Source organism: Pituophis catenifer, unplaced genomic scaffold (assembly GCF_029215685.1).
Source record: "Pituophis catenifer annectens isolate HBS135680 unplaced genomic scaffold, rPitCat1.0.hap2 SCAF_1, whole genome shotgun sequence".
NCBI classification, from domain to species: domain Eukaryota; kingdom Metazoa; phylum Chordata; class Lepidosauria; order Squamata; family Colubridae; genus Pituophis; species Pituophis catenifer.
The window spans coordinates 200,354,847-200,375,678 of NW_027256881.1; the positions used below are offsets into that span (position 1 = coordinate 200,354,847).

General features: G+C 35.6%; 1 protein-coding gene across 9 annotated transcripts in view; it reads right to left on the minus strand.

Annotated features, from left to right (window-relative positions):
- Window positions 1-20,832, minus strand: part of LOC139327210 (sodium channel protein type 2 subunit alpha) — a 63,518-nt gene that overhangs the window by 12,402 nt on the left and 30,284 nt on the right. For all 9 annotated transcript variants that reach the window (XM_070956941.1, XM_070956947.1, XM_070956938.1 and 6 more), the window contains 4 exons: window positions 19,610-20,089; window positions 3,409-3,529; window positions 2,687-2,841; window positions 331-504 (listed from right to left, as the gene is read on the minus strand). In XM_070956941.1, the coding sequence (XP_070813042.1) occupies window positions 331-504; window positions 2,687-2,841; window positions 3,409-3,529; window positions 19,610-20,089 (930 nt within the window). The remainder of the gene's footprint in view (window positions 1-330; window positions 505-2,686; window positions 2,842-3,408; window positions 3,530-19,609; window positions 20,090-20,832) is intronic.

Here is a 20,832-nt window from a genome sequence, read left to right on the forward strand (position 1 = left end):
GGGAGAAATGTTTGGCCATTCTTTACTTCCTTCCACGAATATCATCAGGGAAATAAGAAAATGTTTAATTTTTGTGGATCTACAGATGTCCTCCTCACATCTCATTTCAAGCTTCCTGCTGATAGGAGCACCATACTGTAGATTTCTGGTTCCAGAAGTTCTGCTTCACCAAGGGAACTCTGCTCAGCGACAATTCTACTGAACACCTTTCACCCAGCTGAAAGCAGAAGTTTTCCTTTTCTGAAAGTAGTGAGTTTATTGTATATCTAATTATTCTTATAAACATTCACGCTACAATGTATTGATTGGTTAGAGAAAAAAAATACCTACATCAACAATGAGGAAATCCAGCCAGCACCAGGCATTTGTAAAATAGACTTGAAAGCCATAAGCCACCCATTTCAGAAGCATTTCTAAAATAAAGATGTAGGTGAAGACCTTGTCTGCGTATTCCAGTACGGTCTTGATAGTCTTGCGCTGCTCAATGTATATGTCTTCGAAAGCCTGGGGACAGAAGTTCCCCCCCACCCCTGGTTTTAGTATGGCTTATTATTTATTGTTTGCTTTCCAGTTCTAGAACTAAAAACCAGACCTCCCCTCTTTCTACTGAAAGGCTCAAATGCTTCACTTTAATCAATATATTTATTAAATCAGAATATGATAAAAATATCAAAAGCATTTGTTTTGATATTTATAGAGTCTACTTTATAGAGTTTACTAGTAGAAGCCATACCTTGGTGGCTGATGACATGTTTTATATGTAGTGCATTGCAGGTTCAATCATTGGCATCTTTAATGAAATTAAGGTATCTCCTTGGGATTCTACTCCCAAATTTCACAAACTAAGCTAAATAAAGCTGTTTAATCATATGTAGCCCCTTATGTTTCTTCTGTTCCATTCCATAGAAAAATAAAGTTACAAACAACTTTTTTTAAAGAGGGGCAAAGCCAAATGTCATGCTAATTCTGACTTTAGACCCCAAAGTCCTAAGCCTAAAAAAATTGAACTGATCATTTCCCTCTCTAATCCCTCACAGAGAAGTAACAGTGGAGTTTAAAACATTGTTCCAGTATGAATCCAATATATAAGTATGAATTGCTATCCCATTTGGAACAATTTAGCAATCTAATATTATTGTGACTATATTGCTTAACTGGGATTAACAGATCTCATTTTTAGAAGAAAAATCTTTACAATAAAAGCATGCATCTGCTCTGTAAAGCTATTTGGGATTAAAACAGCATCAAAACCCTCTTCTGTAGGAATATTATATGGAACAATTTAAATGGAAAATATGTATTGAAAACCACTTTGGTACAGAAAGTCAGGTATTTATATCTCCACCCCAGACCATCCCAACAATGCCTTGGAAGTGATGTCTCAGTGCCTGGAGGCCGTGCGGGTCTGGATGGGGAGAAACAGGCTTCGACTCAACCCTTCCAAGACCGAGTGGCTGTGGCTGCTGGCGTCCCAGTATAGCCAGCTGGCGCCATCGCTGGTTATTGGGGGCGAATCATTGGCCCCCACGGAAAGGGCCCGCAACTTGGGTGTCCTCCTGGACGCATGGCTGTGTTTAGAAGAGCATATGACAGCCGTGGCCAGGAGGGCTTTTTATCAGGTTCGCCTGATATGCCATTTGCTTCCCTTTCTGGATCGGGACTCCCTACACACGGTCACTCAAGCACTCATCACTTCTCGTCTAGACTATTGTAACACTCTCTACATGGGGCTCCCCTTGGGGTGTAGCCGGAGGCTCCAACTGGTGCAGAATGCGGCCGCGCGGGGGATTATGGGAGCGACGGGGCGCTCCCATATGACTCCTCTCCTGCGCGAGCTGCATTGGCTTCCGGTGGACTTCCGGGTGCGCTTCAAGGTGTTGGTGATCACCTTTAAAGCGCTCCATGGCTTAGGACCGGGATACTTACGGGACCGCCTTCTGCCACCAATTGCCTCCCACCGGTCAGTTCGCTCCCACAGAGAGGGCCTCCTCAGGGTGCTGTCGGCCAGACAATGTCGGCTGGCGACCCCCAGGGGGAGAGTCTTCTCTGTGGTGGCACCTACTCTCTGGAACAATCTACCCCCAGAGGTACGAGTGATTCCCGACCTCCGGACTTTTCGCTGGGCCCTAAAAACCTATTTTTTTCAGTTAGCCGGGCTGTCCTGATTTTATGGTTGGTTTTAGAATTTGATATGGATTTTAAATTGAAATGTTTTAAATTATGGGCCAAATTTATTTAATTATTTTAAATCTATTTTAACTTTTGTGTATGTTTTATCTTGGCTGTTCACCGCCCTGAGTCCGAAAGGAGAAGGGCGGTATAGAAATCTGAAAAATAAATAAATAATAAATAAATAAATAAATTTAATTGGCACTGGGAAAACCCAGCTTCAAGTCTACCCTGAACTGCATACGTTCACTGTGACTATGACTAATTGCTCTGTCACTCAAATGTAATTGTAGAGGTGTAATTGTGAAGAAAAAATGGTAAGACAGAATGCTGACTGAAAGGTGGATATAACTCTAACAACTAAGTAATAAAATCATACTACTTTAGGGATAGCTCTGACTCATAGAAAAGATAATCCCTACTAAAAATTCAGAGGTTTTCAGATAATTATGTGTCTGGGTTATTTCCTACGCTAAATCTCTATGATAATGAATGGTTTTCAAGTTCTAAAAATTACCAGAGCACCACTGCTAAGGAGAATCATGAAGACAATAAAAGTCTCAAACCAATTATGTTCTACGATTTTGTAACAAGTCTTCCGAAGATTCCACCACAGTTTTCCTTTCCCATCTTCTACACTGACTTGGCAGCACTTGAATTTCCGGATGCAGCCTGGCAAAATATGCAAAATGATATGGGAAATGAAAACAGAATAATAGTTATAGTACTACATGTCTTGAGCAGAATATACTCTTAAACCAGCAGATGGTTTGGAGCCCTTTCTAATTCTAAAATTAATTGGTCTACATTTGAAATGACGCTTTGGAAATCTACTATATTGTCAAAATCAGTTTTCATAGGACAGTTTCAGTGATGCCCAAAGGAAATTACTTATCACAACTGAGACTTTGTATACATGTATTTCAGTTGATTCAAGATTCTATCCCAGTGGCTGGAGGTTTGGATGGGGAGGAACTGTCTCTGACTTAATCCAATGAAGATGATATGGCTATGGGTATTTGAAATGTCCAGATATGGAAATATTCCATCTTAAATGGAGTTCCACCTCTCCCTTCAAGGGTGGTACACAATATGGGTGTCTTCCTGGATTCACAGCTCTTGCTTGAAGAGTCAGCTGTAACTAGGAAGGCCTTTGCACAACTCCTTTTGTATGCCAGTTGTGTCCTTTGCTAGATCCAGGGCCCTTAAGACAGATTTACAATATTTTATATTATTTACCTTCTGTAAAACAGGCTTCTGGTTCAAGAGATTCTTCAGGTTCAGCTTCAGGTTGTTCTCCAACTTGGGGAACTCCAACATCAACTGTACTACCTTCAGATGAACTAGATGCATTTAGTTTCTGCAAATGAATAAAAAACTGTTAATGACAGTTTTGTTTGTTATGGCCTTGGATGTGCTTAGTACATTCCAGAATGCTCTCTTTTTATTTAAGAACTTTGAAATAAAAATTAAATTAGCCTACGCATATATTAATACCAATTTATTTTCTGAACATGAAGGCGTAAGAAATTATATTCACATGGATTTCTCCATGATGCATTGTTATATTCATACTAGGAATCACAATTTGGAACCAAATTTGTTAACACCATAAGCCAAATACAGAATTAAAAATTCAGAAATGCTTTATTAGCATGAACGATAGCTAGCTGATTATTCAAATAATAAAATAGATAATAAAATTCAAATATTAAAATAGAGAGCAGTATGAATTGTAAAACGTCCCCAAAATTATGACCAAACCAACCAAAAACTGAAAGCAGCATTTTCATGTCTGATGCAGATAGAATATGCATAAGCAGCAAACCATATTTAACCGGTTACTTCCCACTGACATGAAAACACAAATTATCAGTGTGTAAGTACTTCTAAGTTTCTGTAATTCAGAAAGGAAAGCAGCATATTAATTTCAGAGCAAGAGCCATTATTTTGCATTCTCTTTTGGCAATGCACTTGCACAAATGACTGTGCATTTTAAAACTACTTTTTATTCTTGCATGGTACACATATATGTCCTTTGAGTACATAGTGAAACGTACATGTGTATTATTTGGCATAGCATTTAAAATGCAAAGTTGACCTGTTTTGGAAGAAAGGCTTTACCCTCATGATGAGAAATGCTTTTGACTAAGCTTTCAACTGGTTTCCTGATCCTATTCAGAGAAATGAATGTTGTGCCCCATGAAGATAATATGAGTACCATTGTGAATAAAAGTAGTGATCATGTCATTTTTAGCCTTGTACAATGTTATTAACGTGTATAACATTAACAAAATGGCTGCACTGGTAAGTAACTAACTTTATGTGGGAATGATGTAAGCAGATGGTGAATTGTCACATACTTGTATCAGTCTTTTTTTAAAAATAGGGTTAAAGCTATAGGCATTTATTCATAGGCATCAAGCTGGTTTTGTGAATTCTAACCAGCTTAAATATTAGTTTGATGAAGAAAGTACTTTACCATCTTTGTTCTGCTCCATCTTGAGATGTTAATTTTACAAACAGCAGAAAGATTTAGTTACCTTTTAAAACTTACTAAAAGTACTTTGGATGATCCAAGCAGTTTTTGCCAATAAAAGCAGGTGTTTGTAGAGTCTCTTCCCATTTGTACTTAACCACAGCACAAACATCAGGCAATCTCTTTTTTTACACAGTGTCCCCAGGATGATGCTTGCACCTTAACCCCAGCCCACTGAAAGAGAGAGCTTAAGCCTTCCTTTGCTGTACCAGTGGTAAAGCAATATCCCCCCCCCTTTATTCTGACACCATTCAAGGGAGTCTCAAGGTGTGTAAAATCTATTCCTCTGTGGCTCTTGTGTCTTTTTAAGGTGGTCAAATGATTTTAAAGACAAGCAATAGATGCAGGACAGAATCATGATGAGGACGGAACATTTGTCGGTCTAATTTTTTGCCACCTCAAGGATAATGGTTAGCATATCTATTCTGTTATGGAGCAAAATACCTGGCTTATTTCAGCCAATTTGTGATTAAACATCTGTTTCTGAAAAATATTTAGAATTTTATGTTGGTTACTGCAATCTATTTCTAGAAGGCTTCAAACAATTACACCCCGCAATAAACAACAGTTTATTTTTACTCGAATTTTGAAATGTTACAGTAGGGAACAAACCAGAATTAGTCTGAAGGCACTTTTCAAGCTTGATTCTCCTAGTTGTTATGTAAACCAATATTAGGGGATTAATTTTGTATTACAAAGAAAATCAACTTCTAAAATATTTCACTATCAGTAAATAAAGTAGACATTATTGCTTAGAGAACATGCTACTGTATTCATAATATGTATGAATTATAGATAACTTAAAAAAAGAACTTTATTAATGTTATGTATAGAGATGTAATGGAAATACAAACAATGCATATTCATTCATGATTATATATTTTTGAGAGTACAAATAATTATTCTATACTGACCATATTAAAAATAATCAAAATAAAATTTACAATTGTTGATACTTTTGAGTTTTTAGGTATGAAAATCTAGAATTATGCTTTAAATACCAGTAATAGTCTAACTAAAATTAACTAGAATATAATTTCTTGATCACATGATCCAAGCAGGCTTCACACTGGCATATTATCAAAACCAGTCAAAATAATAACATTTAAAAAAATCATATTACTCTGAGAGTCAGTTTCATTATACATTTGTATTTTTGATATTTTATTGTACATCACCATTTGTGAAGTACATGGTTATAACAATTCTGTTTCTTTTCTTTCCAATTACATCCAAGAATAGGTTTTGCATAAGAATCATTTCCACATATTATACTCATGATGGCACATAATCAATTAATGCTAATCATAAATAACATATTCTACCATGTTTAGAAATTGGTCCTGAGTGAAATTTCTATAATATAAAGTTATACTGTATTATATTGAAATCAGTGTCTGGCTTCTATGTAAAGCTGTACAATTAGGCGTATGCATATCTCAAGCAACTCAAAAACATTCCAGTGGACAGTGCACAACTTATGAAATAAGTATATACAGGAATATATAGCATTCACTACCTCATTCATTCTACTAGAAAAGTCCAATCTACTTGCATAGTAAATGCCAGATGCAATCTCTTATATAAAAACTGCAATAAATGGAGATTATTCAGATGCACAAAATTTCTCTATTTAAATGAAAACTCTTATGCCCATGACCATTGTAGGACTGAAGCATAAATTCCAATCTGGTTTTATAATATTAGTTATGTGTATTTTATATTTAAACATCGAATAATTCTGTATTTAAAAATTTAGAACTATGTAGCAGTTTGCTTGCATCATTTCATCCCTGTTTTATAGCACTATTGTTACAGCAATAGGAGCACAAAAGCCAAAATCAAAGTAAACAACAGGCATCTTTTTGCTTTCCAGAAAAAAAAAGATGGTATATTTCACATATTCATTTCAATAATGAGGTAAAATACTTTCTGTGCATTGTTTCATAAGGAATGAGGTAAAAGAAACCACTGATCCAAATTTGACCATCCTTTTCTTTTTTTAATATCCTTCATCTGCAAGTCATTCATTATATTAGTATGTTGGGTATTTCATGTGCAAGCAAAAAGATCAGGGAAAAATTAGAGAAACTGATATCATGCAAGTACTCTTACATCTAGCCTAGGAATTTACAATTAATGAATTGCAAATTTAGGCTTGTAAAAATTATTCTCAGTTGAAAAGATGGTGTTTTTATAATAACCACAACATCTGAATTAGATGCTGCATAGAACCCAAACCATTACGAAAATGAAAGACCCCAAGCATTTGGGCTCTGCTCATGCTACTGACCGATAGAGATGATTAAATTGGAGGTGTGCCTCCATAGCCCTGCTGTAATCTCAGAAAGAGTACAGAGGAGAAGGGTGATCAACTACCCATCTTCAAACACTTCAGCTGGAGCTATGGACCAGGACAGCTATTAAGAAAATAAGATAACCAAGTCATAGCACAGGTGAATACAGTGCCGTATATTCATACATACGTATCACATTTTTCCTTGCAGAATGCAGAAAGGGGTTAAGAAAGAGTAAGCCAAATGAATTAAAAACATGAAGCAAGAAAAAAGAAATATACACTATTCATTCTACCTTTCCATACTTTCTAATATTTGCAAGAGATCTTTGTACATCCATAGACTGATTTAAACATAGACTTTTGCTTGTGAAACTTGTCGTCTCTTTCTTTTTGAAAACCAATCCAACCACAACTTTCTGTTTTCACTTTGGTCTTGACTCATTCTTTCTTTCTTTATATATTGCAATAATTAGAGCCTCATTTGTTCTGTTTATATGACCAAACCACCTCATCATGCTTCTTTCAGACTAATATTCAACTTTCTATTCATTCTACATTCATTCACCACTGGTTCATTCTTGACGCTATCTTTTCTTTTCTTTTTTTACAACACACACTTGTTTGCACTGCATTCAGTTTACCGTGATATTTCTCCTGACTTCTCCTACTCTCATTTAATCCAACACTGACTCTTTTGCTTCTTCTTACCAATATTCATTATTCGCAACAAGCCATAAACAATCCACTATCTGCAGCCAGCATTTGCACATCTTAAAACATCTCCACTCATTTTTCTAACTTTGGTCAATATTTTACCAACAGTACATAAATTTAACAATTTGCTTTAGGTTTTGTTACAATATATAGCTTGCAACCATTCTCTTAAGTTTTTCCCTCTTCAATATGACTACCTTGGTATTTGAGTAATTGACTGGCAGATTCATATTACTTGATGCATTGTATAATCTCTTTCACTGCAAATCATTGGGGTTCTCTGCCAACAACATGCTATCATCTGCATACAAAGGTACATTCGCATTTATGTTGCTAGGCAATACATCCTTGTTTTCACTATAAGCGTTCCTTATAATTCATCCATACATGTATTAAATAACCAAAGAGATATTAGACTTCCTTGCCTTTTCCCTTGTTCAACTTTTGAACAATTCACCAAGCATTTCATTATTTTCTCATACATGTTTACTTTCCTTATTGTCAAATGTCTCTCTAGATCAGTGGTGGGATTCAATTTTTTTAACAACAGGTTCTGTGGGCGTGGCTTAGTTGGGGTGTGTGGCTTGGCAATCATGTGACTGGGTGGGCGTGGCTAGCTGGTCATGTGACTGTGTAGGCGTGGCTAGCTCATCATGTGACCGGGTGGGCGTGGCTATGTGCATAGGGACTACTCAGAGGGCTGAAAAAAGTCATTTCTGACTGGGCCTCGCACTTTTGACCGGTCCTCACACTTATGACCATCCTAACATTTATGCCCGTGCAGCATTCTTAACAACCATGTCACTCATTTCACAACTGCTTCTCTTCACCATGGTGACAAGATAGGGCAAAAACGTAAAATGTGAGGACAGTCGTAAGTTCGAGGACTGGTCAAAAGGGCGAGGACCAGTCAAAAATAACTTTTTCAGCCCTCTGAGTAGTCCATATGCACAAAAGGACTACCCAGAGGGCTGAAAAAAGTCATTTCTGACAGGTCCTCGCACTTTTGACCGGTCTTCGCACTTATGACTGGTCATCTTTTATGCCCATTGTAGCATTCTTAACAACCATGTCACTCATTTCACAACTGCTTCTCTTCACCATGGTGACAAGATAGGGCAAAAACGTAAAATGTGAGGACAGTCGTAAGTTCGAGGACTGGTCAAAAGTGCGAGGACTAGTCAGAAATAACTTTTTCAGCCCTCTGAGTAGTCCATATGCATAAAAGGATACAGCAATAGAGAGGGATGAAGGAAGGGAAGGGAAATTAGAGTAGGAGGGAGGGTAAGAGAGGGAGGAAGAGAGGAGGAGAAGGAGAAAGGAAGAGGAAGTAGGGAGGAGAAGAAGAGGAGGAGGAAGAGAAAGTAAGAAGGAAAGAAAAGAGAGAGGTGGTAGGTTTGAGGAGAAAGATTGCTGTACAATAAAAAAGATGAAAGGGAAGAAAGCCAACCCCAAACAAATATAAAGATATTAAGATAAAGAATGAATTGTTAAACTTTAAAGAATAAAAGAGAACAAATATGAATAAATAACAATAATTAGAAACACACATACAAACATACAATGTATTTTCTTTGAACAGAGTATTTGGCCGGTTCACAAATTTAAACAGTGTTTAGTCATTTCAATTAAATTTACAATTTCTATATTTCCTTTTTGCCATATTTATTCCTCATCTATTTTTGTAAAAAACCAAGATTACCCTTCATCCTCATCTCTAATCTTAATCAAATTCAATTTTTCCCTTCTATTCTATATTATACCCCTTCCCATTGTCATCTATTTTTATATCCATCCTCACATTGGTTAATTATGTAATATTAGTTGTTTAATATAAATTCAACATTTTAATATAAATCAATTAGTTATACAACTACCTTTTTTGTATATTAATCAATATGAACATGAATATTCCAATTATTTCCATGCAATCCAATTTCTTAAAATCAATTAATTATATTTACCAATAATAATAAACCAAATAATTTCTCCCATATATTCCTCCAAACCACAACTTAACCATTTCTGCTTTCAGAAATATACAATTAATAGTATCTCAATTATTACAATTCCCTAGTTAAATAGAGCTTTTTTTCTTTTGTTTTTTAAAATCTTGAACTCTCCTCTTTTTCCCTAAATTTCCCATTGTTTGCACCTACCTTTTTTGGTGAGGAAAAAGAAAAGAATTCTGCCTGCCTAATTTTCCAACGTTGCAGCAACAGCAAAGCAGTTTCAGTTTCGTGTTTCAGCAGAACTAAGGGAAAAAAAATCTGCTCCAGGACTCTCTGCAAGGCAGCAAAGAGCAAAACAGCTGAGCAAAACAGCTGAGACAAATCAGCTGAGAGTCGGGAGGCCAATAGAATCAAGGGGCTAATTAGCCTATGCTGAAGCTCCGTGGGCCAATAAAATTACAAAAAAACATTGGCAATAAATAGTGGTGTGGAGGGGCGGGGCAAGCCAGCAATTTAACAAACGGTTCGGCTTCACCACTGGCTATAGGGCGGCCCTTTGAAGCCCCGCGGCAAGATTTTGAAGTTTTTTTTCCTCTAGCCATTAGCTGGGACTCCGGAGGCAGCAATAGATTGGGAGTGGGCGGGGTAAGCGAACGGCCGGCAATCCAACAGAGCAGAGAGTGAGGGTGAGTGAAGGCGTGGAAGCTGCTTTCTCCATCCTGCTCTCTTGCGTCCAGAGCCAGTGGGGAACCACGTGGCAACCCACGTGGATCCCAGGCAGCGGAACTCAGGCTAGGGAAGGAGTGGGCAATTGTGGCTCTTTTACAACCTGTGGCCTTCAACTCCCAGAATTCCTGAGACAGCCAAGCTGTCTCAGGAATTCTGGAAGTTGAAGTCCACAGGTTGAAAAAGAGCCACAATTGCCTACCCCTGGCTAGGGTAGGCTGGCGCTGCGCGGATGGGAGGCGGGGCGGGGCGAGCGAGCCAGCAATTTAACAAACGGTTCGGTGTGCTGCGGGGCCAATAAATTACAAAAAAACACCGAACCGTTTGTTAAATTGCTGGCTCGCTCGCCCCATTTATTGGAATAAATAGTAGTGCGGAGAGGCGGGGCAAGGGGCGGGGCGAGCCAGCAATTTAACAAAGGGTTCAGCCGAACCCCCTAGAACCGGCAGAATCCCACCACTGCTCTAGATTGGAAACAATCCAAGTAAAAGCAAGTGCTGATTGGTAATACTTATTAGAAGGAAAATTAAAGTTACAAAATAAGAATTTTAATAAATGTTCTACTTTCAAATGAGAACGCTATATAGGCAGACTTAAGAGGCAAAACTCTGGCTAGTTTGCTTGCATGTTTTCAGTGCAAAGTGAAGGAGGTTTCTCTCCTTTGTGATGGTGGGGCAATCTGCATCTTTTGATTGCATTGATTCTTATTGATTCTTGTGAGAAATTGCTCTCACAACTGCATGCATTCAGTCTCCAATTTTCAATTTCACATTCACACAATCATTCTATGATTCAAGCCTATTCATTTTATCATATACTTTCTCCAAATCAACACACATTTTCTCACATTTGTACATTTCGGTAATCTAATGAACAGCAAAAAAAATCTGTTCTAGATACTCCCTTGCCCAGCAAAAGGACACAATAACCCCCAAATTTTACCCATTGTCATCTCCTTACCTTCCCAATCAAAATTCTACCTATACCTTTGTAGACAGACAGAGCAAACTAATCCCCCCTGTAGCTTTTATATTCATCAGTACTTTTTGCTACTATCCCCTTTAAAGAATAAGAATAAAGGCACTCTCTCAATTATCAGGCATGGACATATGTCTATGTCTTACATTACATATGTTGCAAGTCACCCCTTAAGCAAATCAAATAATACTTTAACATTTGTCTACAAATGCCATCTACATTTTAATCTTTTTTCAACATTTTTATGACTTCCTTTTCATCATTTTTTTCTTGAACATTAACATTTGCACTAGTAAGAAAATAAATAGGAGATCCCAGTATAAACTGCCTTCAGTTTATTTCTTTATTAAATTTATATGCTATCTAACTTGAAGTAACTGGAAAAAATTGTTAAAAACAAAACAAAGAAATAATCATTTTCATTCTATTCCCAGCAGCCTCTACTTGCTCTTATCATACATCCAGATTCTATTTATTTTGTTGGGAAAATATTATATTAAGTAATCTGTTTCATAGATAGGCTCTCTTCTTGCAATCCTACTTCCACTGAAGGTAATTTTTTTCCATTTCCATTTATTAAAGATCCAACTTGACACTACCTAATAATGGTTTATCCAACAATGACTCTAGAAAACTATTATACCAAAGTCATCAAAACCATAGTGACATGTGTGCTATTCATGCAAATGCCACACATTATTTAATGTGCCCTGTCTCTGAATGGTCCAATTATGCAATACTACTGTAGATTCACACTTGCCCGTTTTATCATATATTAGGCTGATGTGCCACTTTACACAAAGCCATCAAAGCCTACTGAGGATATACAGTTGACCTAGTTATACAGTTGGCAGTTTAATCTAGAAACTTCTAAAAAACAGATTGCAAAGTCCAGACAGGATTGAAATTGTTGATGTCACCCTTTCAGGTAAACTAGGGATCCAATATTATGTAGAGTTGTAGGACTACTTTTATTGTAATGCTATATAACAAAACCTTGCAAATCTTAATTTGCTTCCCCCCGCTTCCTTATCTTCATGAAAACTAGGTAATGTCTCATACAGTATGAGACATTTACTCAGGTTACATTCCTGCCATAGTTCTTTTTTAGCTCATAGTTGTTTTAGTAGTAGCTCTTCATCCTGTCCTTCAAGACCATTTCTTCTGCTCTCTACTGCTAAGACTGTTTACTTCGGTATCCACATTCATCAGCAAATTTAATTACCCCCAATAGTTAGAATTGCAAAAATAATATACAATAGCTGTAAATAATTTAAAATTATATTTATGTTTTAGTCAAAGACTATGTGTTGGTTCAGGTGTTCGACTATGAATGGGGAGACCCAAATTCTAGTCCTTTCTCATGGAAACTCATGCTCTCTCAGACCAACCCACCTGACAGAATTGATGGGAGGAATTATTTTTCTTTTGTGAGGAACACTCTCATTTATATGAAGACCCCAAAATACCAAGATGAAATAAATTCAGCTTCATTACTTCATACTTCAGTTCATGGGACTTCATTAAGAATAAAAACATAGGATTGCATTTTTAACATTCCAAAGACTGTCCTCCCCACCCTCTAATTTTAAAATAATTGTTAAAATAGAATGTCAATCTCCACCATCCCTTATGAAACATGCCATGACTGACATCTTTCTTACCCAAACAATTTACTATGGAAAATAGGCCACATTAAAGATGTTATTAAAGTTCAGAGGCTATATAAATATTACTGACATCTTTCTTACCCAAACAATTTACTATGGAAAATAGGCCACATTAAAGATGTTATTAAAGTTCAGAGGCTATATAAATATTACCATATTCTTTCGCTCTACATAATAAATGCATCAGATTATACATTGCTAATTGTGTAATGAGTATATTCTGATATATTTTTATTGTTGCTTTAATTTTCAAAAATCTGTCATATACCAATAAAAGATACACAGATACAATTAGGAAATATTCTTGTTCAAATACGCATCAAATTTGTTATCATGCTTTCATTCATTCAGCAATATGACTTTGCAAAAGGAAACCGCTTTTCAGTTTAGAAAAGTGAAGCTAATATCAGAGTTAAGCATGATTGCCAGCGAATACTTTTAGAAAAGCAGCAAACCAACCTAATTAGTTTCAGAAAGCAGCAAACCAGCCTAATTAAAGCGTTCTGAAAGTGCCCTTTTTATATAAAAAAAATAAAATCAACTACTGCTATGATTCCCATAGTTGTATTCATATTCATCACTTTGAAAGATTTTTTTTTAAAAATAAGATTTTATGCAAAATGTTAAAAAGAATTCTTCATGTTATATTCTTTAATTAAAATTAGAAATGAGAGAAAAGGGATTAATGGGAGAAAAGGCTAAATGGCGACTATAACAGAATGATGGGAGTTAGAAGACAGCATGTAGAAACTGATTGTTTATATTTATCATATATCTGGCGCAGAGGTGGGCGGCACATGAATTAACAACTGGTTTGCCCAGCACCAAAAATGTGAGCACTTCGCTAGCTTGTTCACCTTCCACGCATGCACATGGCTTAAAAACGCAGCTAAATAGGACGGCATAGCGCCAGGGCGGGTGGGCAGGCCCACCCGCAGGTTGCAACTACCAGTTCACTTGAACCGGTCTGAACCAGCAGCAGCCCACCACTGATCTGGGGAGAAGAATCTTAACTTAAAGGAAATCATTCTTTCTTAACCTGGCTTGGGGGCAACACGTAGCCAACTTAGAAATCTGAGCAGGATCAACTCTGGATAGGAGTTGAGATAGGAATCTTCTAAGAACACCCAGACTAGGAAGTTGGCAAAACATGAAGGCAATGTCCAGTACTTGTATTTCACACCAAGAAAAGTCAGGACTGTCCATGTTGTGACTAGTTTTTGTTGCAGTCCCAAAAAATAAACATTATGTAAACTAGTGAAGATTTTTTTCCTCAGCATGAAGGGGAAGGAAGGAGAAATCTTCATTTGCTTTGGAGTAATTGATTGTTTATACAGTGTATATCGTGCTTGTTAATATTTGAATTATGAATTGTCAACACGGACAAGCAATATAGTCAATAGTTTTAAAATGGTTCTATTTATAAAATAATTTAATAGCCCCCCTTTTTTTCTTTTTAAATTATAGTGATTATACCTTTGGTGTATATAGGAAGACTTTACTTGCATAAATGCTTGCTTTTTGTGCATGCTTTTTAGTTGCAGTATATGCTTGTTATATTTCCACACATGCAAAAGAGGAATGCATTCCAGTACTAAGGATTATGTCTCTGGAAGAGTATGCGTTACTTCATATGGACTGTGTGGAACTAGATTTTCAGTGAATCTCTCTAAATGTGTTCACAATTGCCCATTAATTTTGTCTAGAACTGACAGTTTTTGGAGTGATTTACAAGTCTCAGGGCCAAATTTTATCTTGTTAAATGTGACTTTTTTGCAGATATGTGCAGAGAAAAAAAGTGAAATGTGGGACACAGGGATGAGTCTTGGGTTCATGTCAAATTTACTATTCCTATGAACAAGGAGGTGAATGTTTTCATTTGTGAATAAGTTTAAAGCTTTAAAAATCTCTCAGAGAACCTGATGAAGGCCATCATGAGACAATATCATTAGTGCTACAGTTAATTAAAATTTCTCTGGCCCAAAAAAACTGCCGTTTTATCACTTCCAAAGTCAGTGAGAGGAACTGTCATGATTGTGGGCTTGGTTGGCAGTGTTACCACCTTGTCAACATACTTTCATTGAAAAAAATTAGCATTACTGAGGTGATTTCTCTTTTTTTTAAATTATGTAACTGAATGTCAGAAAATTGGTAATATGTGGCATTCAACTTTATTAAAATGATGATCCTCATTAAAAAGAAAAAGCATGAAGATAATCCAACAATGTATAATTGTAAGTAGAATAAAGTTCACTCCAGTTTGATTAAATAGGGAATACTTTAGTTTGTCCAGAATTAAGTTAAACCAATGCTTTCAAAGTTGAATACATTACATGCAGCTTGTTCGCATTGCTAAAATTGTATGATAAAGAAACACAGGTGAATTGGAGTCTGAAATCCTACAAATGTTCTAGTTGTCAGTACTGCCTGACCATGCTGTGGTGTGAGTCATGTGACTCGGCGGGGAGTAGCGGTAAGGTTTCTATAATACTGCAATGAATGGGGAAGGGAGATGGCAGAGTAGCATGCAGGCCAGTCAGTATCCATTTAAAAAATATCATACAGAGGTAGAACTTGCTTAAGTAACCTGTGTAATATTGGTGCTGTTCGTTGCTGTCTGACAAGAAAGCACCAGAGTTGCAGCTCTGATCCAGCTTGATTTTAATCCTGTGAGAAGTAAGAATGGTAGGAAATAAATTTGCATACAGTATCTTGGTGTTTAATTCCGGGTAGGTGGTATGATTTGACTTACCAATATGACTATTTTTCTTAAAAATATATATAAAAACTAGAAAATAACTGCTTATTTTTATATGACGAATGGCCAGATTGGCCTTGAAGCATGCGCTGCTCAGTCTTCTTAGAATTCATCATAAGGAACCAAGACGAAATGGAAGTGACATTTTAAGACAGAAACTATATTGACTTGTTGAATAGGAAAGTTTACTTGTAGACTTGCAATTTGTTTGAAAATCATGCACAAAGTAGGAATATTCATATATACTTTAAAGATCTGGCCTTACTTTTAGTATTCAACATAAAACATGAGCTAGAGTTTCACAATCAAACTCAATAAACAAATGTTTTCTATCCATCTTATATCACCCAAAATCTGAACTGGATCCAGATTTAGATGTGTGCACTGGGGTTAATGCAAGTGGACTTCACTCTCTCCTTGCTTGCCAAAATAACTTATCCTGTGAGATGGGGGGGGGAGGGGAGACTTTATAAATCATTTAAATAAACATTTTAAAAAATTAAGATCAAGAAATCAAGACAAGAGTTGACTTACGTAATGACAAATTCATTATGGAAAATTTTGCATAACTGAGCTTTCTAACAGCAGGCCACACATTTTATTGCCAGGGCTACTTGCCAAGGCAATTATTTGTTATTATTAACATGGGCTATGCAAATTAGCCATAGATGAATAGCTTACAAAAGCACAGAGTCAGACATGAGTCTGAAAAGTCAATTTTGATCATTTTTTTTTACTTGCATGAAAAAAAAGCTTCAGAACTAAATCTAATTAATATATGTATGAAGGGAAAGCTACATGTTTTCTCATGTAATATCTCTGTAAAATTTAAGCACAAGCTTAAGGGCTCATTGTATTTTCTGTGGATGAGGAACATGAAAGATCTTATTGTGCTTTCTCAGAGGATATTAAGATCCCACTAGGATTTTCTTTTGATAAGAAGCCTGTCATCACACAGGGTGCAATGCCAGTCAGGAGTAAAAGGAAACACAATCCTTGATGAAACTCTGCAACATCTCAATAAGAGGAGTAATATTGAGTTGAGTGGTAGCTCCTTCTTTCCCAAATCTTTCCTTGTTCATAGAGAATTCCTGTAAAGAAAGTGTGGTCTAAATCTCTCCTTTGGAAATCAAGGACAGATTTACAATTTTCAGAATGGGTAATTAGATTTTGTTTTTGAGAGACTCTGGATGGAGAGACCCAGTGGTAGTAAATAGTAGTAGTAATTAGAAGAGAATTCACAGTTATTCTCATTTTCTCAGTTATAGAGATTCTCTTAAAAAAATAATGGGAGAAATAGTGAGAAAAGATGGGAGGATTAAAATGATGAATGTAAACTTTCTAATTTCTCAAAAAGTATTGATTGAAAGTATTGGTGTGGAAACTTTATTTTCTTTTTTTCTCTGTCTCTTTCAGCCTCCCAAGTACAAAGGAAAAAAAAACTGCTCCAGAAAGTTAAGTGGAAAGAGAGGCTGGGGACTCAGGATAAAATAATCTTGAGTTGTGAGAAGTTGGGTGGTATAAAATTACTGTATTGGAATGGATGAATGAATGAATAAATAAATAAATATTGCCTTTTTTCTCACCTCTGGAGATGGCAGCAATTTCAAAAGTTTATCTAACAAATGTCCAGTATTTAGATGTTCAATATTTAGCAGTATTAAAATTTAATCCTTCAGGAATTGCATTTATGAAATGATGGACAATTTATTTCCAAAGTAACTTAAAACAACATCAAAATTTTAAAGTAATGCAATTATACCATATAACTATATGTTAATAAACATTAATGGAAGATGATTGACGGTGATAAAGAACTCAAGAAATTCAAACTTAAGGAATAGTAAATGGCTTTTTAAATATCATAGTATAGTTAGTGAAATATTTATGGATTCTGTTGAGTCATGCATAAAAATCCCTGAATAAATCAAATAAGCCATGTTTAGAATCAATTAAATCTTTCATTGCATAGATGTATGAAAACAAATCTGATTAAATCTTTAGAAGAGCCTTGGTGGTACAGAGGTTTAAGGCACCCTGTTATTAAGCTTATTAAGACCAGCTGCCTGCAATTACTGCAGGGTTCGAATCTCGCCAAGGCTCAAGGTTGACTCAGCCTTCCATCCTTTCTAAGGTAGGTAAATTGAGGACCCAGTTGTGGGGGCAATAAGCTGACTTTGTATAAATATACAAAAGGATGAAGGCTATTGCTGAGCACATTGTAAGCCGCCCTGAGTCTTCGGAGAAGGGTGGCATATAAATCAAATTAAAAAAAAAAAAAAATTATGGTCAGACCAGCATAAGGAAACTTGATATGGTCCTTAAAAAAGTATAAAGTGTAAAATAAGTATAAACATAATGACTAAAAATAAAAATTTATATCTAAAAGAGAGATTTAAGCAACTATTCAATTCTTCCCTGGAAATAAATGAGATTGGAAATTTAAATTTCTCTGGATTACAAACTAAAATATTAAAAGTTGAAAATATTAGAAGTTGTTTGATAGAAAAAATATCACAATTTTATATTGCCTGAAATATAATATTAGATTAAAGAAAAGGAATATGAGTCTTTTTGGCTTCGAGGACTTAGCTTTTCATCTGTAAGGTTTCTAAAACTGTTCAAACTATTATTTTGTTGATTTTTTTCATCTCAATTATTTTATTTTAATTACAATGTTCCATGGTTTTATACATTGCTCTGGAAAAATCTTTGCCAAGAAAAGTAGAATACAAGTTATATAAAATAGCGAATTAATTATCAAATTCTATGTCATTTGGTATTTCTAAAAACTAGGGTAGCTAATCTGGCCCCTTATAAACCAATCATTAAATTATAAGTGGCTTCTGTGAGTACAAATGGCTCAGTTTTTTCCTAGCCGAAGGAGTATTTTATTTCAGTTACATCCCTCTGGAATGAAAGAGATCTCTATCCATTACCTAAACAATTAAAAAGATTTCATAAATAACCAGATTCTAATAATAACCAGGTTCTAAATCTGGCTTTAATGAAACAGATTGAAATTTCTCCTCAAAGTAATACCGTAAATGCAATTGAAACCACAATGGCAATGGCAGACATACTTCACCAAGAAAAATTGGGAAAAAGGAAAATGGCTTTATAGCTGGTTTGGCATGATTTAAGACTGTGCAATGCTTTGATCCTTCATTAAAAAACTTCAATCTCAAATTATTTACAAAATAATACATAGAAAACAAACCAAGTGAAATAAGTGCACCCACTTTTTGTGTGAATGCTAGTTAGTATGAGTGTGCAGAATACTGCAATTTTCATCAAATTTTCATAATAAGTCCTCATTAGCTCATTTAGAAAGTATAAAATTAACACTGAGAACATGATTGATTTACATTTAATGCTGCAAGTTAGTTTCCATCCCATTTGAGCCAATTTCTAAATGCCAAAGAACAGAATGGCGCTTGAGTCATCTCTGAATGGACAGTTATAATATAAGCTAAAGAGCTGTGGAGCATCTTCTAGTATTTCCTGAAATTCTGCTATGAATAACAAACATTTAATTGCAATCCTGTATTTTTTCTGTAAATTAGAAAAATAAAAACGTTAATGACGTTGATGTTAATCTTCTGAGAAAGGCCAACATATGTAGAATGATCTTAATGGATGATTATAATATGTTGGCATTCAATACGTACTATATTAAGTAAGATATGTGGATTTATTTGAAAAGGTGTGAAAACAGTAACCTGTCAGTTTAACTTTTTAATAAGTGCAAATCATGTTTCGAAAAGAACACCACAATATATGTGTTCTTATTACAGGACTTACCTCTTTGCTTTCTTCCAGATCTGACTCACTGCTAAACTCCTCTGTATTTAAATTTTCAAAATCTGATTCTCCAACAGCAATGGGTACTGTCACAGTTACACTTGGGTTATTTATGAATGACATATAATCACTTTCATCAATGATGTATTTTTCCACGCTGCTTCCTATGCCGCTGGTAGTCCCATTGCCATCTTTGAGATAGTTAAAATCTTTGCCAATATCTACTATCACATGATTAGAAATGCAACTGTCTTTCTTGTTGTTTAGATCTTCAAGGGGCTTGATTTCATCCAAAGCCTTTTGTTTTCTCACAAACGCCTTTTGTACAAATTCATGAGCTTTTCTTTTTATAAAATCTATTCCTTTCTGAATCCTAGCCACTGCAATTTGGAGGTTGTTCATTTCATTATCATCATCTGTAGCAGCAAGATTGTCTGAACTGAAGGAGCTCAGGAGCAAGGCCAGAAAAAGATTCAAAACCTATTAGAAGAAAAACAGGGTCACTCAGTTTATCATGTTATTGGCCACAATGTTTGAATATTTTGATGCAAATGTTGCGTCTTCTTGATTACTCTTATATCAGACTATTTTAATGCCTATGTTCTGCTTCCTAATCTGATATCTTTTTTGAACATAAGGAACCAACACTGAAATAGATCAGCATTCTTATTAACCCACTTCTTTGTTAGGTTATATTATCTAGCAGAAGATGTATTAATTTGATTGTTTAAGATTCTCTAACACTGTTACTGACTAAACATAATAATTCAGATTTCCTAATCATGATTTGCACTTGTATCTAATATTAACATCCTTCAGAGTCAAAAAGATGTTCTCTACATGTAGCATAGACATCATAGAGTTAATTAGATCAGTGATCAGACTTCATATAAAGTAAGGTCCCTGTGTTTCCCTGATAAAAATGGATAATAAGTCCATGACAATTATAACAGAAGTACCCTTAAAAAGTACTCTCCTGCCCACTTAACAGTTTAAAATCATGCAAAGGTGAGTAGATTAATAGGTACCACTTCGGTGGGAATGTAACAGTGTTTCATGTCCCTTTGGCGTATAGTCATGCTGACCACATGACCACAGAAAATGTCTTTGGACAATATTGACATCCTCGGCCATGAAACAGAGATGAGTACCACAACCTCAAGTAGGACATAACTGGACAGAAAATCTTTACCTTTTACTCTTAGAAAAAACAACAACACTCT